At 40.1% G+C, this 21094-nt stretch overlaps 1 protein-coding gene across 1 annotated transcript in view; it reads right to left on the bottom strand.

The window, feature by feature from the left end:
- Nucleotides 1-16225, bottom strand: part of TTC27 (tetratricopeptide repeat domain 27) — a 230231-nt gene extending 214006 nt beyond the window's left edge. Inside the window, 3 exon segments of the mRNA XM_043987972.1 lie at nucleotides 1377-1471; nucleotides 1473-1555; nucleotides 15946-16225. Coding sequence (XP_043843907.1) covers nucleotides 1377-1471; nucleotides 1473-1555; nucleotides 15946-16033 — 266 coding nt within the window. The 5' untranslated portion in view covers nucleotides 16034-16225.
- Nucleotides 16226-21094: the final 4869 nt, after the last annotated feature.

The raw sequence follows: 21094 nt of genomic DNA, 5'->3' as shown, positions 1-21094 counted from the left end.
TAAAAAGAAAATATTGTCCTCTAAAATATCCTTGAACCTAATAGGCTGGAAGAGGGCAACCCATCTATATAGAGCACAGAAAAACTCCAAACTCCAAATTCAATAATGCTTTCAATACATTTTAACAAACATTTATGAAGTACAGACTATGGGCAAAGCACTATATTGAGGATACAAAGGCAAACACAAAACAATACCAACCTTTAAGAAATTTACATTTTAAATGGTGTAGGGGGTGGAATATATACAGAAATGAATAAATATAAAATAACCTCACACTGAAGAAAACAACTAGGGAAATCTGAAAAGGCTTCATTCAAAAAGGAGGTGGCTGGAAATTAAGAAGAGTCTTGTAGGAAGCTAGAAGTTAAGAGGAATACAGTATAAGCTTGGAAGAGAATCTATACAAATTCGTGGAGATGGCAGGTAGAATGTTAAAGTCTACGTTAACAGCCAGTAGTCTAATTTGTCTGGAACATACAATGCATGTCAGGGTGTAATATGAAGTAATTTTACAACAGGAAGCTGGAGCTAGATTATGGATCCTATATTGGTTAGGAGCATAATTTATCCATCTCAGACTGATTTATTCTAGTTCCTAGGTAGAGATAAACTGAATTCAATTACAGAAGATACTGAGGGAAAAAAAAAAAAGAATCAAAAGCTGTATTCTCACTACCAGGGTAGCAGCTGCCCACATTTGGTAAAGTCCAAGAAATAACAATTAACAACCTTGATATAGGAAATTTATTGGGAAAAATATCTAATGAAACAACAATGCAACATTTGACCATGGAGGAAAAAACTCCAAAGAAATGTAATGGATGAAATACATCCTTGCTCAGAAAGAAGAGGGTATGGAGACTAGAAGCAGCAGCAGATCTTGCTAGAAAATGAGGAGGTCTCTGGTGGAAAACTGGTCTCTTGGAAGATCTAACCTCCATCACTTGGTCCTAGAAATAATTAGTTTTGAAATTTTAAAAAATCCTTAAAGAAACTGAGTGCAGGATAATAGAGCATTAGCAAATCAGTTTTTTAAAATGCAACCAAAGGAACAAGACTTCTCCTATACCTTGTTTTGGACTCTGTTTTCCAGTGCAAAGGAAGGACAAAACAAAGCTGACATATTTGTTCAAAAATATGTGTACCTGAAGGTTGGGTTCTGTGACACCATGCATACTTATCCTGAACCAATGCAGCAAAACAAATCAAATTTAGGTCAGATGCTGCAGAAATCTCAAACTGGAATTATTAGGCAGCACTCAGAGACCAAGTAAAATGATGAAGGAGATTAATGTTAACAATTTTTCTATACAGGTTAACTACAATCTGTTTCCACTATGACAACTGAAGTTTAAAAAAAAAAGAAGTCCTACCTTTCAGTTTCATACAAATCTCCTGAAGAGTCCAGGAATGTAAGAATCTGCTTTTCCAGATAACTGTCAATCTTCTCCTCGTTCAAACATGGGTCCATTAAAAATGTTTTGGGTAACTGTATTTAGAAAAATGGCTTCATAGTTCCCTTCTAACAGCAACTGTAAAAAGGATCCACTATCTGTAATTCAAAGAAATATGAAATAAGCTGGAGCAAATGATGTGGTCATTTGACATTTTTTTAAATCAGAAAAACACAGAATCTATATTGTATGTGTGCTCATCAGACACAAAATAATGGCAAAATTCATAGTATACTGTGCTATATTCTTAGAGTAACAAAGCCACCACCACATTATAGCACAATGTTCTCTCCATTCTGCTCACTTCACTATACATCAGTTTATATAATCTTTCCAGGCCTTTCTGAAATCATCCTGTTGTCATTTCTTATAGCACAATAATATTCCATTACCTTCTTATACGACAGCCTTGTTTAGTCATTCCCCAATTGAGGGGCATTCCTTTAATTTCCAATTCTTAGCCACCACAAAAGAGCTACTGTAAATATTTTTGTACAAATAGGTCTTTTTTCTCTTTTGGGGGATGTCTTTGGGATATAAACCTAGCAGTGGTATTGCTGGATCAAAAGGGTATGCACAGTTCTATAGCCCTTTGGGCATAGTTCCAAATCACTCTCCAGAATGGTTGGATCTTTTCACAACTCCACCAACAGTGGATTAGCATCCCAGTTTTCCCACATTCCTCCAACATCCAATATTTTCCTTTTTTGTTATATTCCAGCACTTTTTAGCCATCATACTAACCTAATTCTCACTGTACCAACATGTATATGTAGTTATTTAATAAAACCATGATGAACACATAAGAGCTGTTTTCTACTCTGATTTGGTACTGATGTTCAAAGAAGCTATATCCCAGATGTAACCTTTTTTTCTCCACATACTGGTCAATGGTCAATGGCAATAATTTGAAAGTATACTTTCAAAATTCATTTAATTATGACAGCTCTGAATTTTAAAATTGGACATGAAATTAATGTCATAGAGATTTGCTATGTAATTCTTAGACTAGTTTTAGATATGTAACTATTTCCTCTCTGAAAGTGAAGCTATATTAATAATATTCTTATAAAGGGAAAGCACCATAATTTCATCCAATTAAGTTGGTAGCAAAAAAAGTGATAGTTGTAATTTATACCATCCCTAATTCAAAGAAAGTAAATAAATCGATAGATAAATGAGCAAATAAATAAATGGATGAATAAATAGGTGAATGAATGAATGAATGAATAAGAAAGTGAATATAGGACTTTATGAAAAGAATGATTTCCTAGGAACTGATTTCTTTTTTCTTTTTTTTTTCCTTTTTTTGTGAGGCAATTGGGGTTAAGTGACTTGCCCAGGGTCACACAGCCAGTGTCAAATGTCTGAGGCTGGATTTGAAGTCAGGTCCTCCTGAATCAGGGCCAGTGCTCCACTCACTGTGCCACCTAGCTGCCCCCAGAACTGATTTCTTTCTCTAAATTCAAGCTAAGTTTATAAAACTTGAAATGTGCCTCCCTCAAGAAAGTGCCTTGTCCTGTGCCACACAATCATAAAGTATCAGATGTAAAACTAAGGAAAGTCATAAATTCAATGGGCATGTGGATTATATTAAAGTGCCATATAAATATTATTATTGTTAAGGCATTAAAGGTCTTACTGCTCCATTTTTTAAATGAGAAACAGTGGATAATGCACTGGCCCTGGAGTCAGGAGTACCTGAGTTGAAATCCGGCCTCAGACACTTGACACTTACTAGCTATGTGACCCTGGGCAAGTCACTTAACCCCCATTGCCCGCAAAAAAAAAAAAAAAAAGAGCCCCTCCCTCAGCCCCACGGCAACCTTCCCAAAGAAGCACACTTCAATTTTGGATAACACTCATTTTTAAGGAAATTTTTCTTGACAAAACTGGCTTCTTTGCAACTTTTGTTCATTGCTCCTGGTTCTGTCCTCTTGGGCTCAAGGAGAACAGATTTACTCCTTGCAGATGAGTCTTTCCAATTCACAAAGAAAACTGTCATGTTTCTACTTTCCCCCTCACTAGCCCACACCCCACACTCCCCACCCAAACACACACCCTTCTCTTCTCCAGGCTTAACAATTTCATCAACCAATCTATATATAGCCTGAACTCAAGGTCCCACAACAGCCTTGCTGCCTTACTATGGATACTCTCCAAAGCCTTTGAGAGCCTTAAAGTTATCTATCAAAACCTCCCTACTTTATGATGAGGGGAGCCCTGAAGGAAGAATAAGATTTTCAGAGACAGATTATAGGAAAGGAATTTCTGAAACAGAAAATAAAAATGGACAAGTCATGGAAGAGAAGGGAAAAAACCAGCATGATTAGGATGCCACGGGTAGTGTAGTTCACCGCAAACAGATGGTTTGTATATGCAAATGAGAAATAAAGTCAGAAAGACAAGCTGAGGGATATACCAAAGGGACCCTTGAATACCACCCTAAGGAGTACAAAATTTAAATTTATAAGCAATAAGGAGTCATTTGAATGCTTTTGAACAGATGTGCCTTCTGGACATTCATTTCACAATACAAGGGACCAGAACAAAGAACACAGCATTTAGAGCTGAAAAGGATCTCGCTGGTTATCTAGTCCAACCCTTTAGTTTTACAGATGAGGGAAAGTCAAAAAGAGAACAAGTAGTAAGTACTAAGTCAGCGGCCTTGAAACCGAGATGTCAACCTCAGCTCACTCTTTCCCACATCCTATCTGCTGCCAAGGTCTATTTTACCTTTAGAATATCCCTCTCCTATGGCCCTGTGACGATAAAAAAACTGACCTAGTTTTTGGATAATTATTTTATGGATAAGGTCAGCAGGTTATTAATAAAAGGATGCCCATCACCCTTGTGGGGGGGGGGGGGCACAGAGTTTGTATGCTCTGAAACAGTTGGTGGTCGGTTGGGGCCAAGAACTGACCCCTGCACAGAGATTATCTCCAGCCTTCGGCTATCTAGATAGCAGGATCTGTCTCCAGCAAACCCAAAGTAGAACACAATGAGCTTCCCCATCTTTAATTCCTTATAAACTTGGGATGGGTCTAACCCAATATTCAAGGCAATATTATATGAAGGAGAAACTGGACCTCTAAAAGTCAAGACTTTGGAAGAAGGGGGAGGCTCTGAATCTCCCCAAGATATTGGTTATTAATAACCATCTCTCACACTGCTTTCTCTCCTCTGACACTGCCACCAGAGAGGTACAGGCCTTTATTTCCTCATCCCTGGACTACTGCAATAACCCGCTGGCTGATCTTCCTATCAAGAGTCTCTCCCTGCTCTGGTACATCGCCCACTCAGCTGCCAAACTGATCTTCCTAGAGTAACACAGTTGTGTTTAACCATGTTTCCCCACCCCCTCCAAAGAAGGGAGGGAAGGAAAGAAGGCCAGATTTATTAAGCACCTACTATGTGCCTGGGCTAAGTACTTTACAAATACTATGTTATTTGACCCTCACAAACAACCCTGGAAATTTGGTGCTATTATTGTTCCCATTTTTCAGCTGAGGCAACTGAGACAGAGATAAGTGACTCACCTCAGTTCACATAGCTGAGTCTAAGGACACATGGGAACTCAGATTTTCCTAACTCCAAGCCAGCACTTTTTCCACTACTCTACCTAGCTGAGTCAATAAATTCCAGCGACTCCATATCACCTCAGGGGATCAAATAAATCCTCTGGTGTTCAGAACCCTTCATAACCTGCTGCTTCTCTACCTCCCCAGTCTTCGCACCTTTACACCCCTCCCAAGTACTCTGCTATCCAGTGAGGAGGGGCCCCCCTGGCTGTTCCATCTCCCAACTCCAAGCATTTTCACTGCCTAACCTCATATCTGGAATGCATTCTCTTCTCATCTCCACCCACTGGCTTTTCTGGCTTCCTTCAAAAGTCCCAGCTAGAACCCTACCTTTCCTGATCCCCCTTATCCTAGTGCCTTCCTTCTGTTGATTATTTCAAAATTTATCCCACAAACATCTTATTTATACATCATGTGTGTCTTCTCTATCCCAAGGGAGCTCCTTCAGAGCAGGAGATAGTCTTTTACCTTTGTATTCCCAGAGCTCTAGCAAATTGCCTGGAGTATAGTAGGTACCTTAATAAATGTTTACTGACTGATAGCAAATGAATGTGCATTCTTAAAATGTCAGAGGCAGGATTTGAACTCAGTCCTTCCAAACTTCAAATCCACAACTACATAATTTCCCATAATTCCTAACAAGCCCTCCCCTCGATCCTTTTCCCTTTTCAAGCTATCTTCTTTACTCCACATTGTCTTCAATTTCTTGAAAAACCTTGATCTCTTTATTAAGAGTGGCTCAACATCTGTAATTATTATTTTTTCTTGATCACTTTCTTAAGCTAGAAATCAACAAAACAATATTGAAGCCTTAATTTGTAACAATTAACAATTTTGAGGTATAAAAGCTCACACTGAAAATTTAACAATCAGCTGTTGAGAATCATTTAGAACTGGTTCCAAAACAGCCTTGGATGGAGGGGATCAGAGAAGGTATCACAGAAGATACTTAACCTGGGCCTTGAAAGAAGAGAAGTATTTTTAATAGCCTGTCTAATAGTGTTAAATGTATTGCAGACCAAAGGAGAGCTATTTCTGATAATTCATGGAGGTAGGAAAGATATTTTACTGGGATGAGACTAAACTAGAGATGATGAGTGTATGTTTTATCATTTTAGTAGGGCATAATTTCATCTTCTAATTTTAGAAACAAGAGGTGGTTTATCCTACCTAGAATTGTTGCATAAATTGTCATTTGTCATCATTTTTACATAGTAACAAAGTAACAAAACAGCACAAATTTAGATCATACATGCACATATATAATCAATATCTGTTACTAAGTCTTATATCTTCAGCGTTATCTTCGAATATGAGAACTGAGGAAGAGGGGAACAGAATCCATTAGCAAGTGCTATCAATTCCACCTCCTGTGACACCCATTCCATCAGTCCTCTCTTCTCTGTTCTCACAGAAATCATCCCAGTTTAAACTTTCCTTACCACTCAATTATTTCAATAGGCTCCTAAATCAACAAGCATTTATCAAGTGCTTATAAGAAGCCAGGCACTTATTAAGTACTAGTAAAGGCAAAAAAAAACAGAATCCTTGCCCTCAAGAAGTTCATATGGGGGGGGGGGGGACGACACCGACAACATGCCAAACTACTACATATGGGAGATAATCTCAGAGGGAAAACCCAAGGATGGTGGGAGGAAGAGAGGAGAAGGGAGGGGGGGCACCAGCAAAGGCCTCTTGCAGAAGGTTAGCATTAAGCTGAGTCTTGAAGGAAGACAGATGGTGGTGGTGTGAGGAGGAAGAATATTCCAGGCAATGGGGGACAGCCATTAAAAATAGACCGAAGTGGGGGCAGCTAGATGGCGCAGTGGTTAAAGCACCGGCCCTGGATTCAGGAGTAACCTGAGTTCAAATCTCGGCCTCAGACCACTTGACACTTACTAGCTGTGTGACTCTGGGCAAGTCACTTAACCCCCATTGCCTAAAAAAAAAAAAAAAAAAATAGACAGAAGTAGGGGAAGCTAGGTGGTGCAGTGGATAGAGCACCAGCCTGGAGTCAGGAGTACCTGAGTTCAAATCCGGCCTCAGACACTTAACACTTACTAGCTGTGTGACCCTGGGCAAGTCACTTAACCCCAATTGCCTCACTAAACAAAAAACAAAACAAAACCAAAAACAAAATAGACAGAAGTAAAGTAAAAGGTGATACCATAGGTAAATTAGGAGAGGAAGGAATAGTTTACCTTTCAGATCTTTGGAAAGGAGAACAGTTTATGACCAAACAAGAGATAGAGAATATTATGAAATGCAAAATGAATGATTTTGATTACATTAAATTTAAAAGTTTTTGTACAAACAGAAGCAATGCATCCAAAATTAGAAGGGAGGCAGAAAGCTGAGAAACAATTTTTATAGCCAATACTTCTGATAACTGCCTCATTTCTAAAACATATCAGAACTAAATCAAATTTATAAGAATCCAAATCATTCCCCAATTGAGAAATGGTTCAAAGGATATGAACAGGCAAGTTTTCTGATGAAGAAATCCAAGCTATTGCCATATGAAAAAAATGATCTAAATCATTATTAATTAGAGAAATGAAAATTAAAACAACTCTGAGGTACCACCTCACACCTATCAGACTGGCTAAAATGACAAAAAAAGGAAATAATAAATGTGGAAAAATTGGAACACTAATGCCATTGTTGGTGGAGCTGTGAACTGATCCAACCATTCTGGAGAGCATCTAGAATTATGCCCAAAAGGCTACCACTATTGGGTCTTTTTCCCAAAGAGATCATAAAAAAGGGGAAAAGGACCCACATGTACAAAAATATTTATAGCTGCTCTTTTTGTGGTAGCAATGAGTTGGAAATTGAGGGGCTACCATCAATTGGGGAATGGCTGAACAAGTTGTGGTATATGAATGTAATGGAATTCTATTGTGCCTGTAAGAAATGATGAGCAGGCAGATTTCAGAGAAACCCAGAAGGACTTGCATGAACTGTAGTGAGATGAGCAGAACCAGGAGAACATTGTATACAGTATCATCAACATTATGTGTTGATCAACTGTGATAGACTTGATTCTTCTCAGCAACACAACGGTACAAATCCAGAAAAAAAAAAGAACTGGTGGAATATGGATGCAGACTGAACCATACTATTTCTTTTGTTTTTGGTGCTGTTGTTTTTCTTTTTGAGATTTTTCCTTTTTGCTCTGATTCTTCTCTCATAACATGACTAATGCAGAAATATGTTTAATGATATTGTACATATATAACCTATATCAGATTACTTGCTGTCTTTGGGGAGGGGGGATGGAGGGGAGGGGGGGTGAATTTGAAACTAGAAATCTTATAAAAAACAAATGTTGAGGGGCAGCTAGGTGGCGCAGTGGATAGAGCCCCAGCCCTGGATTCAGGAGTACCTGAGTTCAAATCCGACACTTAACACTTACTAGCTGTGTGACCCTGGGCAAGTCACTTAACCCAATTGCCTCACTAAAAAAAACCAAAAAAACCAAAAACAAATGTTGAAAACTATCTCTACATGTAACTGGAAAATAATAAAATACTTTCATAATTTAAAAAAAAAGAGACAGACAGAAGTCAGGAGATGGAGTGTCCTCATTGACTCCAAAAAGGTATTCCAACCTCTATTTTCATCCCTCTCCAATATGTCCCTAAATAATGGTACTAAAAATTACCTTGATTAGACACAGGATCATGTCACTCATCCACTCAAAAATTATCAGTAGTTCTCTACTGCTGAGGGAAAGCTCTGTTCTTTAAAACTAGCATCGAGGGGCAGCTAGGTGGCCCAGTGGATAGAGCACCAGCCCTGGATTCAGGAGGACTTGAGTTCAAATCCAGCCTCAGACACTTAACACTTACTAGCTTAACCCCAAATGCCTCACCAAAAAAAACAACAACAAAAAAAAAAAACACCTAGCATCGAGACCCTCCAAAATCTGACACCAACTTACACATATTACTACTATGCATGGAGCTGACAATTTGTACCACTCTGACCCTCAAACTATGTTCTTCTGGCCATATGCCTTTGCTTATGCTCCCCAAACCTGAAGGACCCCTTCTCTTGCTCAACTGCTAAATTCCTATTCCTCCTTTAAACCCAAACTCAAATGCCACTATCTCCATGAAGCCTTCCCCAATATTCAAATTTGGTAATGATCATCTCAGCCCTCACAAAGCAACATTCTGCAATTCATACAGTATTAATACTTTTATCTTTGCTTTTTTGTCTATTTTTAAGTTTCATGAATGCAGGGAGTGTCTCTGACCTTAACTTTCTATCTCCCCAAGAAGACCTACCAATGTACTCTGTACTCAGTAGCTGTTTAATAAACTCTTAGATGAATGAATGACTCAAATCGTTTTGGAAACAGAATATAGTGGACTGCAAGCAACTAACAAATATCTACTATGTGCCAGAAGCTGTGCTAGGCACTATGGCTACAAAGTAGAAACCTGTACAAATATAAAATATATACAAAGTAAATAAAGGAGGGAGGGGGTTAGAGATCAGGAAAGGCCTCCCAGAGAAGGCAGTGCTTGAGTTGAGTTATGAGGGAAGCTAAGACTTTTAAGAGGTAGCAGGTGAAGAAGTGAAGAGAAAGGGAGCCATTCCAAGCATGGAGCACGGAGACAGGAGCTAGAATGTCATGTGTGAAAAACAGCAAGACGAGTTTGACTGGAAACATAAAGCAAATAGAGCAGAGGAGTGTGTCTCTTCTCCCCATGTAGAATGGGGTTCCTTGAGGGCACACAGTTTCACTTTGGGTTTTTGTATCCTAGGCACTTAGCAGTGGCTAGAATGCAGGAGGCATTTAAAAAACGTTTGTTGATTGACTACTGATGGAAAAATCATGGATCCAGATTGTGAACTGAGGAGTTTGTATTTGATCCTAGAGATAAAAGGAAGCAACCTGGAGCTCTTTGAATTAGTAATAATGTTTTTCAAGTGATTTAGGAAGATCATTTTTGGCAGCTACTTGAAGGAAGCACTTGGAAGGTTAGAAATTTGAGGCAAAGGAGAACAATTAAGACACTATTGCAATAATCCAGATGAGACATGATGAGAGCCATTCAGAGGCTCAGGATAATACCTGTGTGAATAGTGAGAAGGGAATGGATGGAAGAGACATAGTGGGGCAGAATCAACTAGATTTGGCAAATGAATTGATACATGAGGAGAACGGAGGATGAAGAATCAAAGACAGCTCCCAGATTACGAACATGGGGTAACTGGAAGATGACAAGATGGAGGACAAAGGAGAGAAGGCGGGGGGGGGGGGGGGGGGGATGGTTCAAGGTTTCAAATGGTAGTGCCATTAAGAGAAATAGGACAAGTCAGGAAGAGGATTAGCTTCCAGGCGAAGATGACAAATTTGCTTTCAGACATGTAGAATGTTGATATAGATGGGATTTTTGTTGTTGTTCATTCCTTCAATCAGGACCCCATGAACCCCAGTACACCAGGCCCTTCTATCTGCCACTACCCTCCTGAAGTCTACAGGTGAGATACTTAGGGCCAGATGACTATCTGGTTGTTAGAAATACTGGGCTGGATTTTAGAAGAGGTAGGAACAACAGGTTTTGTTTTTGGAATCATCTGCACAGAAAAGACAGTTGAAGGTGTGGGAGTGAATTAAGTGAACATGACTATAGAGAGTTATAACAGGGCTAACAGCAAAAAGACTTAGGAGCTGTTCAGTTACCTTGATTTATGTTTTCATTTTTGTAGAAGCTCACAGTAGAAAAGTTTCTTATATACCACCTAGTCCAGCTCATACCTGAATTAGAATCCCCTCTAGAACACTGAGAAGTAGTCATTCAGTCTTTGTTGGAAAATGTTTAGTTAGCAGGAATTTCCCACTTAGGACAGCTCTCTTAGGAAGTTTTTCCTTACATCAAGCTTAATTTGCCTCTAAGAAGCCTCTATGTCCTCTGGGGTCAACCAGAACAAGCCAATTCCCTCTTCCACTGGACTGCTCTTCAAATGCTTGAAGAAAGGAAAGTGATTGTGTCCCATATATGTCTTCTCTTCTCTTTGCAGCACTTGACATTGTTACCTCTCTCCTTCCAAAGCAAGGATTCTTAAAACTTTTCTGCATCATGCAGCCCTTTAGAAGTCTGGTCAAACTTATAGACACCTTCCCAAAACAATGGTTTTAAAGCCATAAAATAAAATACATAGAATTACCAAGGAAACCAATTATATGGAAATAAAGATTTTTTTTTCCCCATGCAAATCTGTGGACCCCTGAAATCTATCCTGCCCCCAATCCTCTCTCCTCTCCAATCCAACCTCCAGGTAGCTCCCAAACAGATGTTCTTAAACCACATGTCTGACCACGACATCACTGCACTACTGAACGAGTTTCAAGGGTTCTAGGGCTAAATATAAAACCTAGGGTTACACTGGGACCAGACTGAGAAGGGCTTTAAATGCCAACCTTTCCAAGATGATTACTCCTTCCTCCGCATGCAAACGACACTATTTGTTGTTCCCTGAACACAACATTCCATCTTCCATCTCCATGTCTTTGCAAAGACCTCCCCATTCTTGAAGGGCTCTCTCCTCACCCCCTCCTCCTGGAATTGCTAGCTCCCTTCAAGGCTCAGCTCAAATGCCATCTTCAAGAGGCCTTTCTTTTCTTTTCTTTTTCTTTTTTTTTTTTTGCGGGGCAATGGGGTTAAAGTGACTTGCCCAGGGTCACACAGCAAGTAAGTGTCAAGTGTCTGAGGCCGGATTTGAACTCAGGTACTCCTGAATCCAGGGCCGGTGCTTTAACCACTGCGCTTATCTGTGAACAATGTTCCCCCATCTTTGTCAATAAAACATAAGCTCCCTTAGGGCAAGAACTGTCTTTCTATACCCAGCACCTTACGCAGTGCCTAGTATATAGTCTGCACTTAAAACGCTTATTGACTGAATCAAAACATGCCCATTCTTTCAATCAATACTCAGACCATTACTAGTCCATTTCAGCAATCCACACAGGAAAATTCAAATGGATGAAAAACACATAATGCACAAATGTTGAATTCCAGTTCATTGTGTATCTCATTGAATTATTCCAACAGAACACACTTGGATAGGTACCACAGATGAACAATAAGCTGACCCCAGAACTAAACAGAAGGCAGAGAGATGACAAGATTTCATCAGGAAACTTTTAAGTTATTTCAATGATCATAAGCTGACCCTAACAAAAAGGACAATCTATTTTACATTTATATTCTTATAACCTGGCACCTGGCCTACATGTACCATGACATTTAAGAAATAAATTCAACAATAAATGTCAAAACATTTTTTTGTTGTTGTTAATGACTTCAAAGTTAGTAGTTGATGAGCCCTCTCTGTAGCCTGACAGCTCTGACCATCCTCTGACTTTGGGAGTCAGAGGACTTTGGTTCAAATCCTACTTGATACCTGGGAGTTCTTTTTTTTTTTTAAACTGGTCTTCTTGCTATTCTTCTCATTTAAATTCCCTGGGATTTAATTCCTCATCTGTAAAATAAGGAGGTTGAACTAGACAGCTTCTCAGGTCCCTTCTACAAATCTATGATGCTATGATCATCTCTCCTCTCTTGGTTTTTCATCACACTGTTCTTACTTTATTCTTCTATCTGTTGTCACTGACTTCTCTAGTTGTCTCCTCAGTATTCTTTGCCCAATTATCCATGTGCAGCCCTCTAGGGATGGGTATGTCCCAAAGGCTCTTCCCTGGGTCTTCTCTTTCTCTCTTCACTTTCTCTCAGTAATTTCATTGTCTTCAGCATGTTCAGTATTATCTCTATTCTATAAAATAAAACCTGTCTTTCCTGACCCTTAGTCCTACATCATTCAGTCAAGTCAGTCAACCAGCATTTTTAATAAGAATTTACTACGCACCAGGCACTGGGCTAAGCAATGGAAATACAAAGAAAGGTAAAAGTCCACCTCTGCCCTCAAGGAGCTCACAATCTAATTTGAGAGACATATAAACAACTGTATATAATAAGCTGTATACAGGATAAACTAGAAATAATCAACAAAGGGGAGGCACTAGCCTTAAGGGGGATTGGAAAAGGCTTCTTGTAGAAGGTGGGACTTTAGAAAAAATTAAAGGAAGTCAGGGAAGCCAGAAGCAGAGACGAAGAGGGAGAGAATTCCAGGCACGGAGAAGAGCTAGTGAAAATGCTTTGTGTTGGAAGATGGAGTGTCTTATGCAAGGAACAGCAACGAGACCAGGGTAATTGGATGGCAGAGTACATGGAGGGGAGTAAGATCAAACAAAACTTTAAATGAAGAAAGGGGCCAGGTTATAAGGGCTTTAAAAGCCAAACAGAGAATTTTATATTTGATCCTGGAGACGATAGAGAGTCATTGAAGTTTGAGTAGAGGGTGATAAGGTCAAACCAGTATTTTGGGAAGGTCGATGTGATAGCTGAGTAGAGGAAAGATTGGAGTGGAGAAAGAATGAAGCATGGAGACCAATGTGGTTTTTGCAATAGTCCAGGCATAAGGTGATTCAAACCTGCACCAGGGAAGTTTTAGTGTCAGAGGAAAGGGAGGAACATATACAAGAGATATTACAAAGGTAAAATCAACAAGTCTTAGCAACAGATGGATAGGAAGGCAGGAGGAGTTGAGGATGACACCTAGGTTACAATTCTAGGTAACTAACTGGGGAAAAGATGTCACCCATTACAACAATAGGGATGTTAGGAAAAGATGAAGGTTTGGGGGAAGGATGAGTACAGTTTTGGACCTGGGACTTTTGAGTTAATATGTCTATGGGACATCCAGTTCTAGAATGTCTAATAAGCAGCTAGAAATTCAAGACTGGAAGTCAGGAAAGAGTTTAGGAATAGAAAGTAGATCTGAAAGTCATCTGCAAGAAGATGATAACTGACCATGGGAAATGATAAGATCACTAAGTGAACTAGGATAGAAGAAAAAAACCAGAAGGCCCAAGACAGAGGCTTAGGGGACTCCCAACTGCCTACTAGGCATTTACCATCTCAAACTTAACATATCCAAAAGAGGATTTTTTTTTTTTTTGCCTCAAGCCCATCACTCTATCTTTTATACTTTCTATTTAAGGCACCATCATCCTAGCAGTCACCAGGTTTGAAAGACAATGGAGTCAGTTTCTCTTTGGACCACTACTACCCCCTTTTTCCTCAAATCTAACACAAGTTTTGTTTATTCTATCAATATCACCACTCCCACACCCATCCACCCACCTTAGTTCAAGCCCTCATCACCTCTTGCCTGAAGTACATATTGTAACTATCTCCTTAATTTGACTCATTGCCTTATGTCTCTCCACTCTCCAATCTGTCCTCAACATAACTACAAAAGTCATATTCCCAATGCTGACCATATCACTCCCTTGCTCAAAGAGTTTAGATAGCTCCCTACTGCCTCTAGGCTCAAATAAAAACTCTTTTTGGCACTCTACTTCATGAACATTCTAGCTAAACTGGAATACTTGCTGTTCCCTGTCAAGATGTTCCATCTGTCCTCTAATTACTGCCTCTTAGAATCTTTGACTCCCTTCAAGACTTAATTCAAGGGGGCAGCTAGGTGGTGCAGTGGATAAAGCACCAGCCCTGGATTCAGAAGGACCTAAGTTCAAATCAGGCCTCAGACACTTGACACTTACTAGCTGTGTGACCCTGGGCAAGTCACTTAATCCTCACTGCCCTGCCAAAAAAAAAAAAAAAAAAGACAATTCAAATGCAACGTCCTACATGTAACCTTTCTTCATCCCCCCAGCTAATATTGCCCTGATCCCTACAAAAAAGATTTTGAATTTATCATGTATTGATTTACTTGTATACATGATTTTTCTACATATATACACATGTCCCTTTTTGTTGTCTTTATATCCACAGTGCCCAGCACAGTACCTGTCACTTAGTAGTTGCTTAATAAATGTTTGTTGGGGGCAGCTAGGTGGTGCAGTGGAAAAAGCACTGGCCCTGGATTCAGAGAACCTGAGTTCAAATCTAACCTCAGACACTTGACACTTACTAGCTGTGTGACCCTGGGCAAGTCACTTAACCCCAACTGCCTCACCAAAAAAAAAAAAAAAGAGCTTGCATTACTAACAGGGAGAGGAGCATAAATAAATATATAAACAATATATACAAAATGTAGACAAGGTAGTTTGGAGAGAAAGTACAGTATTAACTAGGACCCAGAAAAGCTTTATGTAGGTAGCTTGAGCTGAGGATTCAGAGAAGTGGTGAGGATGGATTGCATTCCAGGAATGGGGGACAGCCAGGCAAAAAAGAAAAGAGATGGGCAGTAGTACACTCAGGCTTCAGAACAAGCAAACTGGAGTGGATCATAGAAATCATATAAAGGAGTAACGTGTAAGACTGGAAAAGCAGGAGAGAGCCTGGTTAAGAGAAATGCCAGAAGTGGCTTTATTTGATCTTAAAAAAATAACAGAGATCTCTTGTCTGAAGTATGTATTGCAATATCCTCTTAATTTGAATCACTGCCAGTCCTCAACATAGCTACCAAAATGATATCCCCAATGCTGAGCATGTCATTCCCCTGTTCAAAGAGTTCCAACGGCTCCTTACTATCTCTAGGTTCAAATAAAAAACTCCAGGTCACTGGAAGTCACCGAGTAAGAGTGACACACGGCTAGACCCGTGCTCCCATCAGTTTGGCACTATATGAAGGAGGACTTTGAGTCAGGAAAACCAATGTCTGGCCCATAAGTGCTGCATGAATGTTTCTTGGCAATAGTTAGGGGAACTGTAACAAAGGTGGTGGCTGCGTGGAGAAGGGGATTGCCCGCTATACAGGTGGCATTAGAGACATCAGGGCTGGTCACCCCCGAGGCAGCCTGCGCATCCGGCCCAGGGCAGGGGGTCAGGGCGCCCCCGGAGCCAGTGAGCCCCTCCTCTCACCTGCGCCGGTCACATCCACCTGTTTCCACTGCTGCCGCTCCACGCTGGTGGGGAAGCCCCTCAGCACCGCCAGCTCCGGGGGCCACATGGCAGCGCCGGAGCCAGGCACCAGCGAGGGGCTCTGCGGGGACCGCTCCGGGAGAACGAAGAAAATGGGCCCAAGGGCGCCCGAACGTTAAAATCAGCCTGCTATCTCTTCTGGCTGCCACACAGGACCCCCTCAGACCAGTGTATTACCGTCCCAGTGCTACAAACCGGTCCCAGGAGGCGTCCATGACAGCACCCCACCGGCACTCTGGGAAAAATAAAATGACTAGAGGAGGAGCATTCCACTTCCGCCTAGGAGGCAGCGGCCTCAATCTAGCTACAGAGCATGCCAGAATATAACCCCCGCCCCTTCGGGGATGGGGCCAAAGTGTTCTCCGGGGCTGAAAGGAGGAGGCTTCGGGGAAGGGGAGGGACAGAATTTATTGGAGGCGGGTGTGGGGGCTCTGAGCTGGGACCACTGGAGGAGACCTCTTTGTTCCTTTGGATTACTTTAGTGGTTAGTGGCAATGTGGTGTTTGTCACCGCGTGGAGGGCTCTGGCAAAAACATGTCTAACTGTTCATTTACGTCCAACTCCTCACGACCCCTTTTGGGGATTTCTTGGCAAAGATACTGGAGTGTTCTGTTATTTCCTTCCCCGGCTCATTTTACAGATGAGGATTGAGGCAAACAGGGTTAAAGGACTTTCCCAGGGTCACACCTCTAGTAAGTGTCTGAGGCTTATTTTAATTCAGGTCCTGACTCCTGGCATGAACCTGGATTCACTGGAAGTGGTGGTTCTGCCACTTGTGCCTAATCGGGGTATGAGCAATAATGCTTAATATTTATACAAATGTTTTCAGATTTGTAAACTGCTTTACACCTCATTTCATTTGATCTTACACACTAACCCTGTGAGACAGGAGTGTCAAACCCGAATTTAAGAGAAAACAGCCTATTTAGCAAAATCGAGGTCTTTATTCCGGGAAAGTGAGTTGTAGATTGGGGTGGGGGGTGGGGGTGTCCACACAGCAAATGGCTGGGGTATTCAAGGAGGTGACTAGGAACAAGGTTTATATAAGATACTAAGGCAGAGGGAATGGGCAAGCTGCAGGTGGGAGATTTACAAAATAATTAGAAGCTGAGAGTGACTAAGTTGGTGAGCCCCATGCAATTCAATGACTTTGTTAATGGGAACTCAGCTTCAGTCAGTTCCTAATAAACTGTGTTTGACAGGTGCAATTATTCCCATTTTGCAGAGCAGATGGAGGCTGAGAGAGGTTAACTTGCCCATGTTACACAGCTTGTAAGTGTCTGAGGGGGGAATTCACACTCAAGTCTTACTGATTCCCTAGGTCCTGGACTCTGTCCACTACACCAAGCTGCTTTTCTGGAATAGCAAGGAGCCCTTTAAAAAGCTGGGCAAAACATAGGTGGCCTTACTTTCTTAATATTTAAATAAAGTAGTTATATTTAAACTATGCTGGAATGGGGTAAACTGACCAACAGAACAGAGTAGGGTCAGAAATAGAACCAAGCATAAGCAAAATGTAATTGTTTAATATGTGGGGGGAAATAGAGAAAGATCAATCAATATTCTTGGAGAGACTTTCTGGGAAGGTGGTGGGAAAAATTCGATCTCCACCCCAGCACTTTGTTGCCCAAAAAAAATTACATCCTGAATAAGACTGTGAGAAGCAGGGAGTGGGTGCAGTGGATAGAGTGCTGGACCTGGAGTCAGTAAGATAGTTCAAATCCAGTCTCAGACACTAAGTTTGTGTGACCCTGAGCAAGTCACTTAAAACCTTATTTGCCTCAGTTTTCTCATCTGTAAAATGAGCTGGAGAAGAAATGGCAAACCATTCCATTATCTTTGTCAAGAAAAACCTAATGGGGTCAAGAAGAGTTGGACAAAACTAAAAAAAAAGTTAGACAAATACTTAAGCATTTTTAAAAATTATATTAAAAGGTGATTTCAACTATGAAGGAAAGATAAATATTGAATAGAAGAAACTAACAAATTTGAGATTTGTTGGGTTACATAAAAATAAAGAATGCAAAATAAACCACAAAATAAAATTAGGAAAAGTATTGGCAGCAAATTTATTAAATTTTATTAACTCAATATTTTAAAATATAAGGAATTAACAAAACTATTCAAGGGGAAAGTAACCATTCCCTAATGTATAAGTGGTCAAAGGATGCCAAACAATTTACAGAGGACATGAGATCACAAGTAATTACTCAAAAAAAAATTTGATCTAACAAAACATGCAAATGAAAACCAATGCTGAAGTACTCTCGCTGCACAAAGTTAATAAAAATAACAAAATAATGCTGGTTTGTGGAGAAGCAAGTATATTTCTGCATTTCTTGTGAAACTAGGAAGATTCTTCTTTGGAGGACACTTTAGGATAACATTCAGTCAAAATAATCTCTCAAGTAATCACATTTCTGAGAATGAGATGGTTAAAATAAGAAAATAGCTAGCTATTCAAGCATTACTTATAGGAGTGTTTAATGGTGTGGGGGGGTGTCTGGAAATATTTAAAATGTCTAATAGGTGAGAAATGTGCAAATACATAATGGAATATTATAATATAATTTTTATTATCCTCTGCAGTCATTGATGGAATAAAAATGTTTGTTAGGGCTGTAATCATGTACATAAAGATGATTGAACCAATCAGAGGTAAAGTCAGAGTCAGAGAGAGAAGAGGAGTCCAGGACAGAGACTTTGATTGTTATCCAGATAGCCCCTTAACTGTGAATACACCATGCATGGTGGTGAGCCTGTGCTCTGGCCAATTCCAAAGAGATTGTGTTTTTACCATTTAATAAAGAAATTGTGCACCAAGAAGCTTAGAATTGTTCCCCATGTGCAGTTGTCTGTCCAACCCCACTCCCCTTAGGGAGGAGGAAAAGAAAATTGACAGCCTGAGCAAGAAGAGCTGCCCCAGACTTTTAAAGGAAAGACATTCTTCACTCTCTTCTGAGGCTCTGTCTGGCTTGGGATTTTTTTTTTTGGGGGGGGGGCGATATGGGAGAAAAGATGTCTTCTCTGACTACCCACATATAGGTTAGCACAGAGTTCTTGAGACTAAGTCATATCTTTAGTTTCCTCTTCTTTAGGACAGCTGCCAGGGCCAGAGAAAGACTCTCATTGCAACAAACAGTACACAGATTATATATGCTAGCTGGTGTGATGGAAACACTAATTGAACCTCCTTAATTATGCAAACTTTATTGATAAATTCATGCAGCCTCCACAAAGAACAAAGCATCAACCTGCTTCTTGGAAGTGTCTTTCATACCCATGCTCATGACAAGTTTCCCTCTTTACCCAGCCAGTATCTGGGAAGGCCATGTACCTTCCTCCAAGGTACCTGAGGAGCCTCTAGTTCAAGGGAATTAGAGCTGCTTGAGTCTCAAATTCTGGGAATGCAGGAGCCTATGCTAGGCTGAGGCCTCAGGTAGGCTTCTTATAGTTTTTAGCTATGGGCATTCCCATGTTGTTTACCATATAATTTGACTGGTAGTTTATTACTGGTGAAATCTGTCCTACCAGAGGGTCCACATATGCTCATTAGTCAGTCAAGAACAAACACATGTTGTTTACTATATCATGATACACAAAGAATGAACACATGTTGTTTACTCCATCACAATCTACATAATTATATATCACAATACACAAGGACTTATCTTATTATTGAAAAACAACTCTACCAAAACAAAATGGAGGCAGTTATATAATAAAACTTATTCTCACTTCACTCATGCACTCAAGAAGTCTGGAATCATTGAGAGGTCCAGGTGACTGGCAGCAGGACTTGTTCCCTGCAGCTGTTAGCACACTTCTTGGAGGAGATGATCCATGATGGGAGGATGAACCCAGACTATGCTCTAACTTTCTAGAAGACAGTTAATGCTGAAGAAGTTGTTTAGATAGTACAGAGCTGAAATTAAGGTGAAATTTCTAATCAACAATCACACAATAATATTTCATGTTTTAAGTATAAATCTCTTCCTTAGTCTAGTACAATAGAAGTTAAAGGTTGCTTTTTCATGTTTAAATATGTATCATTGAAAACTTATGCATCTTTTGGATTTAAATGTTTCTTTTGGGATGGAAGAAATAAATAACTGGCCTATATCTAGTATCGGTGTTACACATGGAGTAGCTTTCTAAAAGGCACTCAAGCAATCCATTTTGGGAAGGCCCTAGACATTAGCCAAACGTAAGTTTTGTTAAAAGATTGTTCTACTCTGTGATGGGGGCAAAATGAGCCAGAAATAACAAAACAAAAAAACCTAGCACCTTTTTTTGGAGGCTAGGCTTCCCCAGGACTGAACCCATACCTTGAGACCCCAGAACTATGGCTCTTTAATGGAACAGAGTGTCCCAATCTTACTGGGCCAACAGACCTCTTATTTGGGAGTTTGATAAAGGTTTGTTGAAGGAATGAGTGAAAGAATTCCCTGCTCTTATGCTTTGTATGGATGATGGGTGAACAAGAGTTAACAGTGTATACTGGAAGAAAGAGAAAAGCAGGGCTTCTTCTCAGGTGTTCTGAGCAATTACTTATGGCAGAGAGACTAAGTCAACCTGACAGAGAGAGCCAATGTGTCCTGACCCTTCAGGGTGTTAAACTGAACTAGTTGTTGCATCTGAAAGGTTGAACATCTGATGGGCAGGAAGCCCAAGGATAAGAATAGGACCAGATCTGCTGGGAGAGTGGGGGTGGAGAGGCAGTCTTGATATACAGCAGCCTGTGTTCAACTCTTCTGTCCACAAAGGAAAACATGAGCTGGCAGAGAAAACTTTGAACCAGGTATCCTTAACCAGGGCCCCATGAACTTTTTTTTTTAAGTATTTTAATAACTATATTTCAAATCAATCAATAAACATTTATTAAGTATCTACTAGGTGCCAAGTACTGCACTAACTGCTGGGGATACAAAAAGAGACAAAAGACAGCACCAGTCCTCAAGAAGCTTAAAATCTAATAAACTGTTTCCTTTATAATCCTGTATATCTTATTTCATGCATTTAAATACATTTTTCTGAGAATGGGTCCATAGGCCTCAAACAAAAAGTTAAATAACACCTAATATAATCT

This window comes from Dromiciops gliroides, chromosome 2 (genome assembly GCF_019393635.1).
Source record: "Dromiciops gliroides isolate mDroGli1 chromosome 2, mDroGli1.pri, whole genome shotgun sequence".
Lineage (NCBI taxonomy): Eukaryota > Metazoa > Chordata > Mammalia > Microbiotheria > Microbiotheriidae > Dromiciops > Dromiciops gliroides.
This window is presented reverse-complemented; position numbering and strand designations above follow the sequence as displayed.